At 37.1% G+C, this 22,838-nt stretch overlaps 1 protein-coding gene across 8 annotated transcripts; it reads right to left on the bottom strand.

The window, feature by feature from the left end:
- Window positions 1–11,743: 11,743 nt before the first annotated feature.
- Window positions 11,744–18,398, bottom strand: LOC112715895 (zinc finger CCCH domain-containing protein 38). Of its 8 annotated transcripts, none has more exons than XM_025767716.3 (5): window positions 18,043–18,398; window positions 15,667–16,042; window positions 13,897–14,987; window positions 12,727–13,748; window positions 11,744–12,053 (listed from the first exon to the last, which is right to left on the bottom strand). In XM_025767716.3, the coding sequence occupies exons 2-5, from the start codon at window positions 15,993–15,995 to the stop codon at window positions 12,024–12,026; spliced, it is 2,472 nt and encodes an 823-aa protein (XP_025623501.1). In that variant the 5' UTR covers window positions 15,996–16,042; window positions 18,043–18,398; the 3' UTR covers window positions 11,744–12,023. The 8 variants fall into 8 exon arrangements, with proteins under 8 accessions (XP_025623501.1, XP_072061187.1, XP_072061189.1 ...); XM_072205086.1 differs by having other exon boundaries at window positions 15,667–16,298; window positions 18,043–18,396; XM_072205088.1 differs by having other exon boundaries at window positions 13,897–14,981; window positions 18,043–18,350.
- Window positions 18,399–22,838: the final 4,440 nt, after the last annotated feature.

Genomic DNA, 22,838 nt, shown 5'->3' with positions numbered 1-22,838 from the left:
TCTTGATGCACCCTTGAGATGAATCTTTCCATCTCCCATGACTCGGAGGTGGAAGCTTTTGCCTTCCCTTTCCTCTTTCTAGAGGTTTCTCCGGCCTTGGATGCCATAAATGGTTATGGAAAAACAAAAAGCAATGCTTTTACCACACCAAACTTAAAATGTTTGCTCGTCCTCGAGCAAAAGAAGAAAGAAGAGAGTAGAAGAAGAAGAAATTAGGAGAAAGGGAATGGCTTTGTATTCGGCCAAAGGGGAGAGAAATGGTGTTTAAGGTGTGTGAAAATGAAGGAGTGAAGGAGGGTTTATATAGGAGAGGGGGATGGGAGGGTTCGGCCATTTGAGGGTGGGTTTGGGTGGGAAAGTGGTTTGAATTTGAATGGTGAGGTAGGTGGGATTTTATGAAGGATGGATGTGAGTGGTGAAGAGAAAGATGGGATTTGATAGGTGAAAGGTTTTTGGGGAAGAGGTGTTGAGGTGATTGGTAAATGGGTGAAGAAGAGAGAGAGTGGTGGGGTAGGTGGGGGTCCTGTGGGGTCCACAGATCCTGAGGTGTCAAGGAAAAGTCATCCCTGCACCAAATGGCAAGCAAAATCTCGATTTGTGCCAATTCTAGCGTTAAACGCCGGGCTGGTGCCCATTTCTGGCGTTTAACGCCAGCTTCTTGCCCCTTTCTGGCGTTTAACGCCAGTCTGGTGCCCCTTTCTGGCGTTAAACGCCCAGAATGGTGCCAGACTGGGCGTTAAACGCCCAACAGCTAACCTCACTGGCGTTTAAACGCCAGTAGGTGCGTCCTCCAGGGTGTGCTATTTTTCTTCCTGTTTTTCATTCTGTTTTTGCTTTTTTCATTGATTTTGTGACTTCTCATGATCATCAACCTACAAAAAAGAGACAATAACAAAATAAAATAGATAAAATATAACATTGGGTTGCCTCCCAACAAGCGCTTCTTTAATGTCAGTAGCTTGACAGAGGACTCTCATAGAGCCTCACAGATATTCAGAGCCATGTTGGAACCTCCCAACACCAAACTTAGAGTTTGAATGTGGGGGTTTAACACCAAACTTAGAGTTTGGTTATGGCCTCCCAACACCAAACTTAGAGTTTGACTGTGGGGGCTCTGTTTGTCTCTGATTTGAGAGAAGCTCTTCATGCTTCCTCTCCATGATGATAGAGGGATATCCTTGAGCCTTAAACATAAGGGATTCTTCATTCACTTGAATGATCAACTCTCCTCTATCAACATCAATCACAGCCTTTGCAGTGGCTAGGAAGGGTCTGCCAAGGATGATGGATTCATCCATGCACTTCCCAGTCTCTAGGACTATGAAATCAGTAGGGATGTAATGGTCTTCAACTTTAACCATACATCCTCTACAAGTCCATGGGCTTGTTTTCTTGAGTTGTCTGCCATCTCTAGTGAGATTCTTGCAGCTTGTACCTCAGAGATCCCTAACTTCTCCATTACAGAGAGAGGCATGAGGTTTACACTTGACCCTAAGTCACACAAGGCCTTCTTGAAGGTCATGGTGCCTATGGTACAAGGTATTGAAAACTTCCCAGGATCCTGTCTCTTTTGAGGCAGTTTCTGCCTAGACAAGTCATCCAGTTCTTTGGTGAGCAAAGGGGGTTCATCCTCCCAAGTCTCATTTCCAAATAACTTGTCATTTAGCTTCATGATTGCTCCAAGGTATTTAGCAACTTGCTCTTCAGTGACATACTCATCCTCTTCAGAGGAAGAATACTCATCAGAGCTCATGAATGGCAGAAGTAAGTCCAATGGAATCTCTATGGTCTCAGTTTGAGCCTCAGATTCCCATGGTTCCTCATTAGGGAACTCATTGGAGGCCAGTGGACGCCCAGTGAGGCCTTCCTCAGTGGCGTTCACTGCCTCTTCTTCCTCCCAAAATTCGGCCATGTTGATGACCTTGCACTCTCCTTTTGGATTTTCTTCTGTATTGCTTGGAAGAGTACTAGGAGGGAGCTCAGTAATTTTCTTGCTCAGCTGACCCACTTGTCCTTCCAAATTTCTAATGGAGGACCTTGTTTCAGTCATGAAACTTTGAGTGGTTTTGATCAGATCAGAGACCATGGTTGCTAAGTCAGAGGTATTCTGCTTAGAACTCTCTGTCTGTTGCTGAGAAGATGATGGAAAAGGTTTGCTATTGCTAAACCTGTTTCTTCCACCATTATTGAAACCTTGTTGAGGTCTCTGTTGATCCTTCCATGAAGGATTTGGATGATTCCTCCATGAAGGATTGTAGGTGTTTCCATAGGGTTCTCCCATATAATTCACCTCTTCTATTGAAGGGTTCTCAGGATCATAAGCTTCTTCCTCAGATGAAGCCTCCTTAGTACTGCTTGGTGCATTTTGCATTCCAGACAGACTTTGAGAAATCATATTGACTTGTTGAGTCAATATTTTGTTCTGAGCCAATATGGCATTCAGAGTGTCAATCTCAAGAACCCCTTTCTTCTGACTAGTCCCATTGTTCACAGGATTTCTTTCAGAAGTGTACATGAATTGGTTATTTGCAACCATTTCAATCAGCTCTTGAGCTTCAGTAGGCGTCTTCTTCAGATGAAGAGAGCCTCCAGCAGAGCTATCCAAGGACATCTTGGACAGTTCAGAGAGACCATCATAGAAAATTCCTATGATGCTCCATTCAGAAAGCATGTCAGAGGGACATTTTCTGATTAATTGTTTGTATCTTTTCCAAGCTTCATAGAGGGATTCTCCTTCCTTCTGTCTGAAGGTTTGGACTTCCACTCTAAGCTTACTCAATTTTTGAGGTGGGAAGAACTTTGCCAAGAAGGCATTGACTAGCTTTTCCCAAGAGTCCAGGCTTTCTTTAGGTTGGGAGTCCAACCATGTTCTAGCTATGTCTCTTACAGCAAAAGGGAATAGCATAAGTCTGTAGACCTCAGGGTCAACCCCATTAGTCTTGACAGTGTCACAGATTTGCAAGAACTCAGCTAAAAACTGATGAGGATCTTCCAGTGGAAGTCCATGGAACTTGCAATTCTGTTGCATTAGAGAAACTAATTGAGGCTTGAGCTCAAAGTTGTTTGCTCCAATGGCAGGGATAGAGATGCTTCTCCCATAGAAATCGGGAGTAGGTGCAGTAAAGTCACCCAGCACCTTCCTTGCATTGTTGGCATTGTTGTTGTTTTCGGCTGCCATGAGTTCTTCTTCTTTGGAGAATTCGGTCAGGTCCTCTAAAGAGAGTTGTGCTTTGGCTTCTCTTAGCTTTCTCTTCAAGGTCCTTTCAGGTTTAGGATCAGCCTCAACAAGAATTCCCTTGTCTTTGCTCCTGCTCATAAGAAAGAGAAGAGAACAAGAAAATGTGGAATCCTCTATGTCACAGTATAGAGATTCCTTGAAGTGTCAGAGGAAAAGAAGAGTAGAAGACAGAAGTAGAGAATTCGAACTTATCACAGGAGATGGAGTTCGAATTTTGCATTAAGGAATAGTGTTAGTTCATAAATAGAAGGATGTGAGAAGAAGGGAAGTGATTTTCGAAAATTAAGTGAAAATTTTGAAAACATTTTTGAAAAACATTACTTAATTTTCGAAAATGAAAGTGGGAAAGAAGTGAAGTGTTTTTTTGAAAAAGATTTTGAAATTAGAAATAAAAAAGATTTGATTGAAAATTATTTTGAAAAAGATGTGGTTAAGAAAATATGATTGGTTTTAAAAAGATGTGATTGAGAAGATATGATTCGAAAAACATTTTAAAAAGATTTGATTTTGAAAATTAAAAACTTGGCTAACAAGAAAAGATATGATTCAAACATTAAACCTTTCTCAACAGAAAAGGCAACATACTTGAAATGTTGAATCAAATCATTAATTGGTAGCAAGTATCTTTGAAAAAAGAAAGAAATTAAATTTGAAAGAGATTTGATTGAAAAGATATGATTTGAAAAAGATTTGATTTTGAAAAACTTTGAAAACTGAAAAAAAATTGCATTGAAAAACAGAATCTTCCCCCTTGTGCCATCCTGGCGTTAAACGCCCAGAATGGTGCACATTCTGGCGTTTAACGCCCAAAACTATACCTTTTTGGGCATTAAACGCCCAACCAGGTACCCTGGCTGGCGTTTAAACGCCAGTCTGTCCTTCTTCACTGGGCGTTTTGAACGCCCAGCTTTTTCTGTATAATTCCTCTGCTGTATATTCTGAATCTTCAATTCTCTGTATAATTGACTTGAGAAGACACAAATTAAAATATTTTTGGATTTTTAATAATAAGGAAAAGTCAAAATGCAACAAGAATCAAATAACAATGCATGCAAGACACCAAACTTAGCAGTTTGTATACTACTGACACTAATGAGAATGCATATGAGACACACAAATACTCAAGTCAAGAGAATTCAAAGATTAGAGTAAGAAATCATCAAGAACTACTTGGAAATCCTTAAGACACATGAATGAATGCATGCAATTGACACCAAACTTAAGATGAGACACTAGACTCAAACAAGAAATTTTTGGATTTTATGATTTTTTTATTTTTTTTGTGTTTTTCGAAAATTAAGTGGAAAAAGGTATCAAAGTTCTTAATGAGAATTCCAGGAATCATGCAATGTTAGTCTAAAACTTCAGTCTAAAGGAATTAGACATGGTCAGCCAAGCTTCAGCAGAACATTGCATTCAAGAGCTAAGTTGATGAAGATCAATCAGCTTTGGTGATGATAAGAACATCACCTTGAAACACTAGAATTCATTCTTAAGAACTCTGAAGAAAAAAAATACCTAATCTAAGCAACAAGATGAACCGTCAGTTGTCCAAACTGAACAATCCCCGGCAACGGCGCCAAAAACTTGGTGCGCGAAATTGTGAACAATACTTTTCACAACTCTCATAATCCTCGGTCATGAACCCCAAAACCTTGGTGTTCAATACCATGGCATTACACAACTTCGCACAACTAACCAGCAAGTGCACTGGGTCGTCCAAGTAATAAACCTTACGCGAGTAAGGGTCGATCCCACGGAGATTGTTAGTATGAAGCAAGCTATGGTCATCTTGTAAATCTTAGTCAGGCAAACTCAAATGATATGATGATGAACGAAAATAAACAATAAAATAAAGATAGAGGTACTTATGTAATTCATTGGTAGGAACTTCAGATAAGCGCATGAAGATGCCTTCCCTTCCGTCTCTCTGCTTTCCTACTGTCTTCATCCAATCCTTCTTACTCCTTTCCATGGCAAGCTTATGTAGGGTTTCACCGTTGTCAATGGCTACCTCCCATCCTCTCAGTGAAAACGCTGCCTATGCTCTGTCACAGCATGGGTAATCATCTGTCGGTTCTCGGTCAGGCCGGAATAGAATCCATCGATTCTTTTGCGTCTGTCACTAACGCCCCGCCTGCTAGGAGTTTGAAGCACGTCACAGTCATTCAATCATTGAATCCTACTCAGAATACCACAGACAAGGTTAGACCTTCCGGATTCTCTTGAATGCCGCCATCAGTTCTAGCCTATACCACGAAGACTCTGATCTCACGGAATGGTTGGCTCGTTTGTCAGACGAGCACTCGGTTGTCAGGCGATCAACCATGCATCGTGCAATCAGGAATCCAAGAGATATTCACCCAATCGAAGGTAGAACGGAGGTGGTTGTCAGTCACACGTTCATAGGTGAGAATGATGATGAGTGTCACGGATCATCACATTCATCAAGTTGAAGAACAAGTGATATCTTAGAACAAGAACAAGCAGGATTGAATGGAAGAACAATAGTAATTGCATTAATACTCGAGGTACAGCAGAGCTCCACACCTTAATCTATGGTGTGTAGAAGCTCCACCGTTGAAAATACATAAGAACAAGGTCTAGGCATGGCCATGAGGCCAGCCTCCCAGTGATCTAAGAACTAGACGTCCAAAGATGATCTAGAGATCTAAAGTGATCAAAAGATTTAAATACAATAGTAAAAGGTCCTATATATAGAAAACTAGTAGCCTAGGGTGTACAGAGATGAGTAAATGACATAAAAATCCACTTCCGGGCCCACTTGGTGTGTGCTCGGGCTGAGCAATGAAGCTTTTTCGTGTAGAGACTCTTCTTGGAGTTAAACGCCAGCTTTAGTGCCAGTTTGGGCGTTTAACTCCCATTTTGGTGCCAGTTCCGGCGTTTAACGCTGGGATTTCTGAGGGTGACTTTGAACGCCGGTTTGGGCCATCAAATCTTGGGCAAAGTATGGACTATCATATATTGCTGGAAAGCCCAGGATGTCTACTTTCCAACGCCGTTGAGAGCGCGCCAATTGGGCTTCTGTAGCTCTAGAAAATCCACTTCGAGGGCAGGGAGGTCAGAATCCAACAGCATCTGCAGTCCTTTTAGTCTCTGAATCAGATTTTTGCTCAGGTCCCTCAATTTCAGCCAGAAAATACCTGAAATCACAGGAAAACACACAAACTCATAGTAAAGTCCAAAAAAGTGAATTTTAACTAAAAACTAATAAAAATATACTAAAAACTAACTAGATCATACTAAAAACATACTAAAAACAATGCCAAAAAGCATACAAATTATCCGCTCATCAGTAACCCATATTCAAGTTGGAAAGTAAGGGTTAAGGATAGGAATTTTACCCACTTGAATGTTGTATTGGATGGTAATGGCTTTGGAAGAGGTTTTGCAAGCTCCACTCCCTTGTGTTCTTCTTTGAATTCTTCTACCTCTTCGCAAGCTTCCTCAATTTCAACTTCTTCCTCTTGGTAGCTTTCTTCTAATTCAGTCTCTTCTTCATTGCTTACCAAGGGCATGGGAGGTTGTGCATCTTCCTCTTCTTCTATATGTGAGGGTGGAAAGTTCTCTAATTCACTGGAGTATAAACTTCTTTGATTGGTTTCCTCACTTTCTTCCATAGGATCTTGCATTGTCTCTCTTGGGAAGGAATTTACTTGTTCCTCTTCCTGGTTCTTGATCATCGTCTGCACATATTTCTCTATATTTTTGACACTTGTCTTTATATCATGTAGGAATTCTTTCATGAGAAGCTCAAGATCTGATGGTATTTGAGATGAATAACGAGATGGTGGCTCATGGTATGAGTAGATAGATGGTGGCTCTTGATATGGGTAGAAAGATGATGGTTCTTGATATAGATAGAGAGGTGGTGGTTCTTGGTATGAATATGGAGGTGGTGGCTCTTGATAGTTGGAACATGGAGCATTGAAGTTTCTTTGGTTTTGACTTTGCCAACCAAAATTTGGATAGTTCCTCCATCCACCATAATATAAATCACTACATGGGTGTGAGTAGTAACCCATGTGATCTCTCTCCATTATTTTTTCTTAGCACAAAACACCAAAAAGGATTAAATGCACCATGTGGTAAACAGGAAAGAAAAAAAGAAAGAACTGAATTCTAAGAATTAAAATAAAACTAACGAGGAAACACCAAACTTAATTTAAGAAATTAAGAAAAATATTGGTGCTATTTATTTATTTAAATTTTTTTCGAAATTTTTTTAAAATAAAATTTAAATAAAATTAAAACTAAAACGCCTAATCTAAGCAATCAAACAACTGATAGTTGTTAATTATAGTCAATCCCCGGCAACGGCGCCAAAAACTTGATGCGTTGATTTAACAACCACAGACTAACCGACAAGTGCACCGGGTCGTACCAAGTAATACCTTACATGAGTAAGGGTCTATCCCATGAGGATTGATGGATCAAGCAACAATGATTGATTGATTGGCTTAGTTAGGCAAGCAGAAAATGGTTTTGAGATATTCAAAAGGTTTAAATTTGAAAATATCAGAAGGCAGGTACGCAAGTAAGTAAGTTAAAAATAAAGAGCGAAAACAATTCTTAAATTATAAATCCACACATGAATTAAAATAGAAAAAGTAATAAAATCAATCCATACAAATAGACAAAGCTCCTAACCTTAACAATGGAGGATTAGTTGCTCATGGTTCAGAGAAAAATAGGATTCTCATAAAATGTACAGAGTTCTAATCTGATGGCCTCCATTTTTATAACTAATCCTAAAAAATTTAAAATCTAATTATTTAAAATTAAAAATAATATATTTTCCTATTTTAAAATCAAATTTGAATTTAAATCAGAATTAACTAACTACTCCGCGTCTTGTAACGTGAGGACCACTTGACTTTACTGGATCCGCGCCTAACTTGGGTGCTAAAATGGGGCCCAAAAATCACCCCCCAGCGTTTTTCTGCATTTTCTACATGTGGCGCATGTCACACGTACGCGTCAGTCATGCGTATGCGTCGATGGTCTTTTTCGCAAGTCACACGGACGCGTCGATCACGCACACGCGTCGCTGTGCAATTCTTCAAATCATGCATACGCGTCAATCACGCGCACACATCGCCATGAAAAGCTCCAAATCACGCGCACGCCTCAGTCACGCGCATGCCTCAGTCACGCGTACGCGTCGCTCCTCGCTGCCATCTCCTTTGATTCTTGTGCTGCAGAAACTCTATCAAATCCAGCCGAATGCTACCTAAAATAAACAAAATTGCAAAAGACTGAAAGTAGCATCCATATTGGCTAAAGATAATTAATTCTTTATTAAACTCAACAAATTATATGCAAATTCACTAGGAAAAGATAGGAAAGATGCTCACGCATCACTGGCATGGAGCATGCTTGACCTTATCTTTTTGAATTAAAAAATCGGGTAAGAAACTTCCTTGCCAACTCATCAAAGTAAGTTATTGACCTGGATGGTAAGTTGTCAAACCACTTTAATGCTGCTTTAGTTAGTGTTGTCAAAAAGGCCTTGCAGCGAGTCACATCGGATGCATAAGCTAAGTACATCCGACTTTTGAAGTTGCTAAGATGATGTCTTGGGTCGGTCATTCTGTCGTAAAATCTATGTCGAGAATTTTAAAGTTTCTGGTAACCCTAACTCACATGATTTCTTTAATGAACAGATCTTCCCCTCCAAAAGGACTTTCCTCCTGATCCGTCTGACTGCTCCGACTTTGGAGGTCAGCTTCAAACTTTGAGAGCTTTTCCTCCAACTTTCTTCATCATCGTACTTCTTTCTGTAATTCTCTTTTTGCTTCTCGTTGTCGTTTAGCCTCCTACTTGAGTTATTCCAATCAACCGTGATGTCCATATACCAGTCCTGATATCTTCGTCGGATGAGGAGGATCCGCTGCCTTGGGTGAGTGAACTTCCGAGTGAATTCGTTGTGGATGGGGGTTTCCTGACGTTCTTTCCTCGTGGGGGACTTGTTCTTTCCTGCGGTGGGGGTAATGTAAGTGCTTGGTTGTCGTTGTGAGGCTCTGGCTTCGATTCGGACGTCGTCTGACCGTCTTCAAATTGATGCTCCGCCATATGAAGGTGTAGACTTTAACATCCCCGACAATGGCGCTGATATTCTAAGGGTTACTTGAAGTTGGGTTGTATTTTGGCCTAGACATAAGATTCAGACTCCTTCTAAGGCAGCGTCCGACTTGTTTCGTAGCTGAGGTGCTGCCGTCCGAGTTCCTCGTGAGGAGGTAGGGGTGGTACCTGTCAGAGACTCCAATGCCTAAGTCAGCAAGGATTTTTAGTAAGTTTTTTGTAGATTAGGTCTAAAATGTATCTGAGTGTCAGTATTTTTGTAGTAGAGTAACCACCTTTAAAAGTAGTTCCAGCTTTATTGGTGGATAATTGTTCTCCTTTTCTAGGAAAGTTGATGATATCTTTTTCCTAGAAAAGTGAGAGATGTCTTAGGGTTAGTTATTTGTTTAGATAAGTACGGCTATTCTACCATAAAATCGAATAGGAATAGATGAGACTACTTTTTGGGTGGGTTTAATTTTTTTTTTTCAGTTGACAAGCAAAAGAATTATATTGATATACCTAAAAGAATATACAATTATTCATTTGATGAAAAAAAAATCATAGTTTTAATTAACTTGGCTCATATTAAAATCACATTAACTTTTCACCCAAAAGTTAAAAAATAAATAAATAAATATCCACACATAAGTTTTTTCTCCTCTAGCCACATACCCCTTGTTAGGAGTGTGTATGGGGCTATGGGCTATGTCGACCCAAATTTTGTTAAATTCGAATTCAACCGTAATATTTTGCCAAGTCGAAATAAATCAGTTCCACCCAATTAAAACGTTTTTTTGCAAATCTTATACAGCGAATTAATAAAATATAATCTATAAATGTTAAATTTACTAAATGTTATATAAATTTATATTAAAAATAAATTATTTTAAAGATAAAACAACACTATGAAATAAAAAGATATTAATTAAAATATAAAATAATATTTTATTACTAATTTTACTATAAAATATATATTTTAAGGTAAATTCTACTGTACCCATTTTATAATAACATGTAAATTACCTTCTGTGACATGTCGTTCTTTAATTGGTTGTTATGTTAACTATGCTTAACTATTTTAAAATTAAATTATAGCCCAAAATGAGTAATTATATAATTTACTAAAGGAAAAGTATAGGGAGTCAATGGTCTAAGCGTATAATGTGCACAATGGAGGTTTAGGAAGTATTAGAGATATGACCATTAGTGTTACATTGTCCTATCAGATTATGCTTTTGGGATGAGTGGGTTCATGACATGGTATTAGAGTTCTAGATCTAAAAGGTCAAGGGTTCGATCCTTGGTGAACTCCAAAATTAACTTAAATTTTTAGGATGAGATGTTTATTATCCCTAGTATTCGGATGGTTATTCTGAATAATGTGGTATCATTAATGATGAGAATGGATCCCTGGTATTCGGATGGTTATTCTAAATAATGTGGTATCATTAATGATGAGAATGGCACAAAATGGGAAGATAACAAGCCTGTCTTACAAAAGGAAAAAAACAAAGAGAAAAGACAAAGCAACTAGTGAATTATAGCCTTTCGATCTCACAATATATCTAAGTAGGAAAATCCTCTAAAAAGATGCGAGTCTTTGCACGGTATAGAGGTCAAATATCTAGTTTTGTCCCATAAAACTTGTTTAACCGAAAATCTACCATTGAAGGTGCATAAATTGCGTTCCAGTCAAATACATGTATAAATTTTTTAAAATAACTAAAATGAAAAAAATTAAAAAGGCGAAGGCGAAGCTTAGCAGAAACGAATTTGAGTAGGAAGGAATAATGGAAAGGAGGAAATGTTCTTTACTCACCAAGGGAAGTGTTCTTCAATAGAAGAGTGGAACGAATCAAATTAATACTAATTTGGTAAAAAATATATAAATTTACTTTTTAATATTTACAAAAAATATATAATTATCCATCTTAAAAAATATTTAATTACAAAATGAGCCTACTTTAATTAAGATGTTAATTTTTATTGGGTTAAATGAACTCAAATTAAAACTAAACATTCAATTAAAATGTGTCATATCATAAAAGATAATTTACATGTTGATTTAGAAGGAGTTGGATAAAACTCACCATATTTTAATTATAACACTTCAATCCAAACTAAACCAATGCAAAAAACATAACCCGAATTTTACCCGGAAATACATTGAATTACTCTGATAGACTCAAACCCGACAAAATATAATTTGGATGCAAGCAAGTTTTCGAACTAGGCCAGGTCTTGCTCACCCCTGGTGTAAGAGTCACATTTTTCAGCCAGTTGCACAACATTGCATGGGGCTTTCTCTTGTGAACAGAAGTAGTGATGTAACTAAAATATTAAGTAATCCCCCATCACAAGTAACAATTAACTACATTTGAGTTGCAAAAAATGTCTCAAAAGTCAAAACCACCAATATTTTTCGCACAGAAAACGAAGCAAAAGCTGTTAAATAAGAAATAACAGCTCTGAGATTGCAAAGGCTATATTGGATTCTACTACCAACTGAAGTACACAAGGGCCCCAAGAGAGAGAGAGAGAGAGAGAGAGAGAGAGAGAGAGAGAGAGAGAGAGAGAAAGAGGGGGGGGGAACAAAAATCTCGGTGTAAGGAAACATAATACACATCTAAGACAATAAATAACAATTCCCAAAACAGAATCCACAGATTAGGTGGCCAAATTTTCTAAACTGCATTCACTAGGCCTTGTGAACCTTTTCCACATATGCCTGCAACCAAAAGCACAGGAATTGTAAGCAATTACTCATTTTTCATCAATTCCAGGACAACCCAACTTTGACAAAAGCGAATATCTAAAAGCACAATAGCAGATGTAGATTAAGAAACTAACACAAATATCCATAGCAGAACACCAAAAGGCTGCACTTTCATCAAAGATTATAGTCAAACTTAAGGGCAGAATTAATTGGGTTGCAACAAGCTGATGGACTTAGAAGCTATGTTGACAAATAAAAGTACAAAGAAGCGCTAAAACAACATGCCACTTCTTCAGAGAAAATATAACTTCTCAAGGTTTTGTTAATATTTTGGGGAAGCACTAAATTATGGGATTAAGTTAAAAATTAGGTAAATACCAAAGGGAAAGGAAAAAGTAAACCATTTTAACACACAGAAAGGTTGCCAGGTTAAACTTTGAATTATAAAATTGTTGAAACAAAATCTTGGATGAGCACATTTTTCTCTACTCAACTAATCCCATATTTTTAAGCACTTTTCAATTTTCATCAAAGTTTTGAATGTCAAAATTAAGCCTTCCAGTCGATGTTTCCAGTGTTTCATCTGAATACACATTCATCTATAAAAGTAAATAGAGAGAAGACACCCAAATGATCCAATCCTTTCAACCATATAATGGCAATCCGTAAGTTAAATATCACTGACCTGTACAAGTTTGTTAAGCTTTGGTTTCGAAAACGACAAATAATGGTCAATTTTCTCTTGAGTCTGAGGAATATGGGCTCCCTGCATGGTACCGGTTACTTTATCTACAACCTTCTTCACAATTGTTTTATAATCATCTTTAGTGATTTTTCCTTCTTTCCAAGTTGGTTTCAGAAGCTCCTTAACAAACTCAACCAATGAAAATTTGAAAGCACGAATCCCCTTCACATCCTTGCTTTTATTGGCCTCAACACCATTGTGGTCTATGTTTTCTGAAGGACCATTCTCTTTTGTAATTTTATGATCATCTTGAGGATTTGGCTTATCATCAGCTACCGCTTCATTGGTTTCCTTCTGTATCTCAATGTTTTGACCTGGCTGCAATTGGGTCAGATGTTCATTCTTGGCAGGTTGCTCTTCTGAGGAGGGGGCCTTAGAAGTATCACCACAATTTTGTTTCCCAGTGTTAGACAACAGTGATGAAATTTCTATATTTGCACTTTTTTTACTTGGAGAAATGACTGGGCAGATTCCACTTGCTTCAGCATCATTTAGGTCAACGCTATCACTCATTGGATCATACTGCTTTACAAATCCAACAGCAGGATCTGGCTTGACATACGTATTGGAAACAGGCATAGCAGGCACTTCCGTGTTGGCTAAGGAGGGAGTGTCATTTGTATTATGAGAATTTAAGGCAGCATAAAGTTGTGGCAGCTGCTGACCAGATCCAAGGATGTGAGCAAGAGAGGCTGAGAGATTGGAAAGTTGAGCAAGCTGTTCTTTGCTTACTGTGTCCTGTGTTGAAGGATTACTTGAACTAATCTGTGATGAGCCTTCACCTGTGATATTTGGCTCAGCAGAGTACTTTTTCTCAACAGAGACTTCTTGCTTTTGCATACCTTCAGGAATTCCTGCTCTTGAAGGAAGAATGGGAACTGTCACTTTATTTTGTCCAACTGCATGGCAGCTTGGCAAATGCAAAAGATTAACATTTTGCACATTCTGATTAAAACCTTGCCCTGGAAAAACAACAGCAGACTTGTTTATCACTGTTATCATCACATTTCAATGCTAATACATACATAACATTTGGGCAATTGCTGGGTTAAATATTTCACAGTACAAGTAATTTACAGTCAGATGAACATAAAGCGTATTGTTTATCACCTGGAACTTGTATTCTGTCATGTTCAGTGGTGGCTGGATATGTACTTCCTTGAGTTAACCCACGATCGTTCTGTCCATGCTCTATTTCCGTACGGGTGGAAGATCCTGCTCTATAATTCCAATCAGGAGACATTTTTGCGTCCCCAGGCCAGATGTCTGCAGCTACTGACTGGGAAACGGGAATGCTGGCACCAGCATTGTCTGCTATCCAATGGTCAGCTTCCTTCTTATCACTTAAAAATGGTGGTTCACCCTGCACACTGCTCTGGTCTAAACTATGACCCCATCCTTCCTTCACAGGCCATACAGTTTGTTCATGCTCAGTGGCACCTATATTTCCAGGTTTTTCTTCAACCAACTTTGCTGAATCATAGGTAGCTATATCATTCCGGTTTGGACTGTCCCATACTTTATCCTTATCAGCCATAATGCCATCTGTGCCCCATCTATCACTTCTAAGCCTTCTAGTAGGACTAGCTGAATCACTCAATTTTGGTCTATCCAAGGTCTGATGGTCTCCAGCAAGATTGCTTCCCCATCTATCATCCCTTAAGCTTCTGTCTTGCCTATCATGAGAAAACCTACAATGCTTACCATTACGACAATTTCCATTAGCAAAAAATTTGCAAAGGGTATCACCACTGCGGCTTGGTATGTGGCCACCACCCTGCTCAAAAGAATTATCTCTGCGCCTTCCATCATTTTCCCTTTCTCTAGTTAATTCATCCAGAGTACCCTTACCATATTCATCAGAATTGTTATGATGCACATACTTGCATGATGCTCCCATTCTACATCTGCCTTTTGCAAAATGAACACAAGCTTCAGTGGATCTACTCCTAAGAGTATGTTCCCTGCTCTCATGTGAAGCAGAATATCTTGGAGCTCCATCTTCCCGGTTTTTACTTTCCCGAATATCCTCATAATTTTGGTCATCATGGTGAAGAAAATAGCAATGGCTTCCTCTTCTACATTTTCCAACAGCAAAATCTCTGCATATTTGCTTTGATTCTGCAGCCCTTGTTCTATTTCTGTCATTGGCTCCTGAATCCCACTTGAAACCATGTGGAGGGCTTCTGCTTCTACTACTCCTAGGCATGATACAATGCAAAGAAAGGTAGAAAATTAACAAACCCAACGGTATCTATGGAAGATTACAAACTGCTACAACAATGTCCTGATATTATCACCAATAATACAACAACAAAATATAATAGCAAAGCCTTCTCCCTCAAAATGACTGTTGCCACTCACCAATAATATCTACATAAAATTTATTAGGGAAAACAAAGGTCCAAATAATTTGAAATTAATGACTCGTACAGAAAAATTACCAAAAACAAATGCAAACATGGGATATCCTGATATCTAGTAAAACACATCAAAACTTTAGCATTAGAGCTTTACTCTAGACGGTAAAATCTTTTAAATATAGGATGCTAGACGTTGAATAATGGCCATCCTTGCACATATCTACCAGCATATATAAAATATAAACAAATAAGGAACAAGTTAAAAAAAATGTCATGTAATGGTGTATATATTTTCCCAAAAATACAGCTCAGTACTCAGGTTTCATGGGTGTACACAGCTCCTCAAATAAAGTGAAACTGCCATATAATAATATATGTTGAGATCAAGTTAATCTATAGTCACAGGCACATTACAATAAAACAATAAAATATCTGTTAACCATACTGCAATACTGCATCCATCAATTTTCAGAAAAATGGGGCCATGTAGCATAGTCACGCGGTGAGGGAAACAAACCTGCCCGACCTGCTCCAACCACTTTTTGGGGATGGACTGCGTCTCCTGCTGTAACTTGCATCCGCCTCCCACTCCATTTTTGCATCCAAACATCTATAGTCTTTATTCATAATATCATCTTTATTTGAACCCCTGCCTCCAGAAAAAGGTTCCTTACTCATGCGAGGTTTCATCTTGTCATTTCCTTCCATATAAGACCATTTTGAGTTATTGCTGCCAGCAACATCTCCAGAGGACCATCCAGAACGCAAGTGCTTACTATCAGGTCCAAATTCAGGATCATCTCTTGTATCCCACTTTGAAGAGCGTTTCCTGCCACTTTCACTCATTTCACTTGCAAAAGCAGTAATGTTTTCTCTGATTAACGCAGTGTGCTCTGAGTTAAAAACAAACAAATAAACCATCTAAATCTTAAATTGATCCTTCTTCTACAAAGTTGTATTCACCAATAGAAAATAACATACTAGGAACAGCAGAGACACAAAATTAACATCACTCATGGCTTATGTTGAACTTAAAACAAAAAGATATCAGTGCAGGCAGTTCTTGAACTCAGAAAGCTTAAAGATTTGATCCTTAACAAAGTACTCATCAAGCACTCTATGACACTTGTAATCAATCATCATTTTTCCCTGAAAATATATTTATTAATAGAGAAGAAGAATATAGGTCAGGATGATTAGGAACCCCCCAAACAACAAAGAAATGGAAACACGTTAAGCCATGCACATAATACAGAACAGTGGCTACAGCAATGGGAAAGTCAAGGTGTGACAGATGGAGTTGAGGCTGAATCAATATTCTATCAGCTTATATCAGTTACTGCAGAGGTGATAATTTCTTTAATTGTAGCAGGATACAAAGCTATAACCATATTTGAGTATACTATCATTGGAGTCTACTAGGAAGGCAGGAACCAATTAAGACTTGATAATATTTATTAATACTATGAAATCTTCCTCATGAAACATCAAACACAGCCAAAGCTTTCCTAAATAATGCATTAGCCTGATAAAAATACAAAACTTCTAGCAAGGCCACCAACGAACAAGGAAGAAAATTAGAAAGATATTCTATTAGGTCTTCAACAACTGATTGGTACACTAATTTAAAAGAGCATATGATTTCCAAGTTCTCAATACTGATGTCAAAATTCAACTGCAAGATAACAAGATGCTTTGATCTACAAACTAACTAGTACAAGAATCTAGTACTTCTGAACAGTCTGCCAAAGCCTAGGCATGCTCTCAAAAAACTGTCAAAAATCTACATCCATGATGGAACACGCACATCATCTTTTCAATAATTATAGGATCCAATACATCTCAAGAAGTTTTCAAAATACTCAAAATTTGGCCTCCAAAAAACCCACAATATATATTGAATTGATTTTCTTCATTGTCTGATCATGATGCACACTGGACACTATTTTATCTGGTGAAACTCAACAATAAGGTGGCACATCTGTTGCCAGTACTTGAACTGGCCAGTGAGTGGTTTATTCTGATATCTCAGGATATATTCAAGAGTTCTTCACTCCAAAACAATCCAATATTGATTTGATTAATGTCTTAAAGATCCAAGATTGCTCTTATGGAAGGGCCAAGTGCCACTGGAAACATATTTTGACCAGCTACTTTGAGTGAACTTGGTAACACCTCCATGCATGGACCACAAGAAATTACTGCAGAAAAATTATATCTAATATTAGCACATTGAAAAATGTACTCTTACTCAGATACACAGAACTAAAGCACATATCCATGGAACTACCTAATGTCTTGGGGATCTTGGTTACCTAGATAGCCATGTAGATGAAAGCCTAAGGATTGGTGTATTGGATCAGAATCCAAACTAGTAATCTTATAGCCCACTCAATAAATAGTAGTGACCGGATAAACCCTAAACCCAATCTAAGATCGATACGAAACAAAAAACAGTATCCCGACCAAACCCTAACCGAGCAAAGAAAATTCTACCCTGGGGAATTAAGCACCAGAATTCCACTCAGTCTATAGTCTATAAATCCAAGACAAGAAAGAGAGAATCCCAAAGCTTTCTAAGCAATGATTCAATGCTAGCCAAGCGGCGAATCACAGCGATATCTAGCAGGAAGCAAAAAGAAAAGAAAGAAAGAAAGAAGCTTTCAATAATCATTCGTGACAAGTCTACGCGCTTCACATTATGATGTCTCCAAAGTCGTTAGGGTAAGGTAATAGGCAGTAACGCTCCGGATAAAGTAAAAAGTTGGAATCTTTGCGATCAAAAGAGAAACAATAGGCAGGAATAAACACATCATCGCATTCAAATCGGAATGGCAAGAGACATATATACGTATTAAACCCTAGAGAGAGAGAGAGAGAGGAGAAGACTTACTAGTAGCGAGAAGGAGAGACGAAACCCTAGACGCAGAGAGGGAGAGATTACTTCATGTTCCTTGCTTGCTTCCGAGGTTTGGGGCTTCGAACGAGAAAGGAGCAGCTTCGTCTTCAACAAATATCTGTTTCTGTTCTTTTATGTTTGTGTCTCTCTGCTTAGATTCGCCCTTTGCTCTTTTGTTTTTGCTATTTTCTCGTTTTAATCAGCTCACTAGGATCACTTCCCTTTTTGTTTCACGCCAAATTACCTTCGCTTAAAAAAATAAAAACTACTTTTCCTTTTTACATTCACAGGTAATCAAACTCAAAAGATTTCTATAAGGGGAAAATTAATTTTAAGGACATTAATCCCACATCTCAATAACACGTGAGTTTGAGTATCTTTATTGCTGCAAAATATTTTTGACAGCTGAAATGGACCACCCATTCTATACTCACACTTCCTCACAGTTATCAGAAATCAACTGTTAACTGAATCAATTAACTATTAGATTATTGGTTTAAGCATTAGATTCCTCATTAAATTAATAAATTTGATTATAATTAAATAATTATATAATTTTTTTATAATAAATTATCTTTTTAATTTTTAATTTTTATTAAATTAAATTATTATAAATATTTACAATAGTTTAATTTAATAAAAAAATTAAAAATTTAAAAATATTTATTATAGAAAAAAGAAAAAAATAAAATTTTATATAATATTACTTACTAATATAATCTCACTTAAAAGGCAACTAATAGAAATTATAATAATAGAAGAAAAAATTATATTATTAATAATAAAAATTGTGCATAAATAATTGTGATTTAATTTCAGTTTTATAATACAAAAAAAAAAAGACACAAAACTAGTGTTAGAGTATGAGGTAATTTGGTGGTTACTAATTTCCTTTTTTTGTGTAAAAAGCCTTAGTTTTAATTTTCAGTTTTGACAATAATCACTATTTTCTATTATCTTTTAAAAAAGTCTTAAATTAGATGAGAGTAATTTGGAATAAGTATTTTAATACTTAAATGTTTTTAATACTAACCTTATAGAAAAGGACGTTTCAACTAAGCAGTTTTTCGCATGCGAGTCACCCTACTTGCCTATTATTGTTGCAATACCATTCCCAAAAAAGATTCTACGAAAGCAAATGCCTTAGACTTCTCTTTATCAATGACTTTATCTCTAAGAGAGACTTTAGGTGGCTTTTCAAAACCCTCCCAAGAAGAATTCTTCCTGACAACGGATGCACAGACCTTACTGTGTTTCACCATCATTCCCTTACTCTCACTCTCGTCGTCTCTCATATAAGATCCTGAAATTTTTTGAGTACTGAGTATTAGAAATACTTATTGTAATAATATTGTTTTACTTGGGAAGCTAGTTTGGACCTTTTTTCATCAGCCAAACAAGTTATGGGTTCAACTATTGACAATCAAATATCATTGGAAAGTGCTGAATGATAGTTTTGCTTAGTATATTGGAGATTTGAATCAAAATTTTTGGTTTTCTAACTGAAGAAAAGAGAAAAAACTATCTAATGAGATGGATTTTGTTCACATTTCTTATTCGAATATTCGGATAGAGGATCTTTGGTCGTTTAGTAGGTGGCACTTGGAGAACCTTTATTCCCCTCTAAATCAGAGTCTAATAGGTAACATTTTTTCTTATAATCAAAATGTGGTCTGCTTCGAAGGTTTATGACTCGCACAATGGTTACTTGTTGATGAGCGAAAATTAAAGCTCAGGGATACCGACAAGTGTACTGGATAGCTCAAGTAATACCACGGTGAGTGGATATCATTCCCATGAGAATTAAAGGATTGAACAAGCAAATATCATATTAAGTCCCTAATTAGATTAAATGAACCTAGATTTAAAGAGGGCAAGATTGAGTCTTGCTGAGAGCTTGAGAAACTTGAGTGCTTGAATGCTTACTGTAAAACCTGGTTAATTAATGAGTAATTAACCCACAAATTAATATTTATTCTAGAAAATTAAAAATGTGAATTTTATGGTTTAATACGATAGAGAAAATTAAAACGAGAATTTTGACACCAATTTTAAAGAATTTGGTCTAAAATTAGGCCAAACGGATTAAACCGGACCAACTGGCCTGTATTGGGCCCTTGGCCCAACCCATTTCACTAAACTAAGTGAGCCACAGCTCACTCTTCCTCCCATCTCATGAAAACACGCTGCAGAGGCAGTAAGAAGGAAGAAGAGAACTCCAATTTTACAAACCCTTACTCTTAATCTTCAATCCTTGATAACTTTTTATCCGGAGCCCTAATCGCCGCACCGTTTGCGGCCACGCGACCGCGACGTCAAGCTCTACAAATTAAAGTTTATAACTTTGTTCTAGAGGTAAGTGGTGCGGTATTTTACAACCCACACTACTTACCGGCAAGTGCACCGGGTCGTACCAAGTAATACCTTACGTGAGTAAGGGTCGATCCCTCGAGGATTGATGGATCAAGCAACAATGATTGATTGATTGGCTTAGTTAGGCAAGCAGAAATTTGTTTTGAGATGTTCAAAAAGTTTAAGTGTAAATTCAGAATATCAAAGACAGGCAGATTAATAAGTTAGGAATAAAATATTAGAGAAAACAGTTAAGGTTTCAGAGTTATCTATTTTTCCAGATTTATTTTCTTACTAACTGTTTTAATCATGCAAGATTTAATTTCATGGCAAACTATATATGACTAGACCCTAATTCCTTAGACCTTCCTAGTCTCCTCTAAAATTTATTAATTGCCAATTCCTTGGTCAATTAATTCCAATTAGAGGGTGATGATCAATTTCTAGTTTATATGCCAAAAGAATTCTAATTATCCAAAAATAAGGGGATTATATGTCACGTATCCCGTTAAATACAAACAATTAAAATTCAGTATAATATGTTTTCAAGCTGTTGTTCAAGTAAAGAGCTTTTCCAAGTTTTACAAGAACTCAATTAGAACATGGGTCATACTTCCGTTCCACCCATATTTCATAAAATGGAGAACGAAAACAATTATTGAAATATAAATCAAGACATGAATTAAATTAGAAAGATCAAACGAATAAATCCATACAAATAGACAGAGCTCCTAACCTTAACAATGAAGGATTAGTTGCTCATGGTTCAGAGAAGAAAAATAAGGGTTCTGGTAACAATCTGGTACCTGTCTAAATGTACAGAGTTTCTATTTATAACTAATCCTAATAAATCTAAAATCAAAAATTAAAAATAATATCTTTTCCTAAAAGATAAGATTTGAATTTAAATTCGAATTAATTAACAGATCTTCAGTTGATGGGTGGGAACCACTTGATTTGTCCATTCTGCAGCTTCTAATATGTGTTTTCTGGGCTGAAAACTGGGTCAAAAACAGCCCAAAAATCTTAACTAGGATTTTCTGTATTATTGCAGATCACGCATGTGACGCGTCCACGTCGTCCACGCGCTCGCGTCATTTGTGCAGATTCTAGTCCACGCGTTCGCATCAGGCACGCGATCGCGTCATTGCAATTCCTCCATTCCACACGGTCGCGTGAGCCATGCGTCCGCGTCGGTCTTCGCTGGTCATTTCTTTGGTTTCTTCTTTTTCTCTGCAGAAACTTCGTCAAATCCCTCCGAATGTTACCTAAAATAAATAAAATTGTACAAAACTCAAAATAGCATCCATAGTGGCTAAAATATAATTAATTCTTAATTAAACTCAACAATTTAGATGCAAATTCACTAGGAAAAGATAGACAAGATGCTCACGCATCACAACACCAAACTTAAACTGTTGCTTGTCCTCAAGCAACCAAAACTATATAGGCTTGGGATGTGAATTTGCATGAGAATGAGAATTCAATTAAGCTCGTGTCTTTTTTTATAGTGGGGTTTATAACTGTAATCCTGAATAGGTTTGGCATCTCACTCTCCTTTAAATCAGAAGGATGTCACTGTCATCTGGAATTAGAATCCGAATAATATTATGAATTCTCTGATCTTTTATATTTCAGTTTAATCCTTGAACACAGCAAAATTTATTTTAATTTATTTTCTTTGGTGCTTTGCACCTTTAGCCTAGCCGTGACTTTAAATGTTTTGTCTCAAGGATTACTTGACACAGAAACACCATAAGCACTTAACTGGGGGACTCTCTTTGAGTCCTGATTTTTCTTTCAGTTACTCCCAGACAGTGGTGCTCAAAGCCTTTGGCATACTCTATTAAGCTTACTTGGTCTCAACTTTAAGTGTTCTGTCTCAAGGATTACTTGACACAGTCACACCACAAGCATATGACTAGGGAAACAACTCTTTGAGCTTTTAATCATGTCTGATCTCCCTAGTCATTGATGCTCAGAGCCTTGGACCTTGCTTTTATTATTTTTTTATATATATTTTTTACTTTTGCTTTTTTTTTTCTTCAAGGATTAAATTTTTGTTTATTTCAGAGAAGTCATAATAATTCTCTAAATTCATGTTCCTTATACATCAACATCCCTTGATTCAAATTCAAATATGTACTGTTCATATCATGCATTCAAAAATCACAGAAAATACCACCACTTTTAAGTAAATGAGACTATTCTTAAATTTAGACTCAATTTCTCATGCAATACATCACTTCTTTTTTTTAGATTCAAGTTCATTGAGTGGTACATAAAACATCTTTTCAGCATTAAAAAAATAAAAAAAACTAGTCCTAGAATTCTAACTAATAAAAGATCATGCAACAAACAAAGCAAAATAGCAGAAAGCCAGAACATAACATAGAAAAAAGAGGGGAGGAATAAAAATGAAAGGAACTCAACCACCT

Source organism: Arachis hypogaea, chromosome 10, assembly GCF_003086295.3.
Source record: "Arachis hypogaea cultivar Tifrunner chromosome 10, arahy.Tifrunner.gnm2.J5K5, whole genome shotgun sequence".
NCBI lineage: Eukaryota > Viridiplantae > Streptophyta > Magnoliopsida > Fabales > Fabaceae > Arachis > Arachis hypogaea.
Note: the sequence above shows the minus strand (reverse complement) of the source record. Positions and strands in the feature narration are given on the sequence as shown.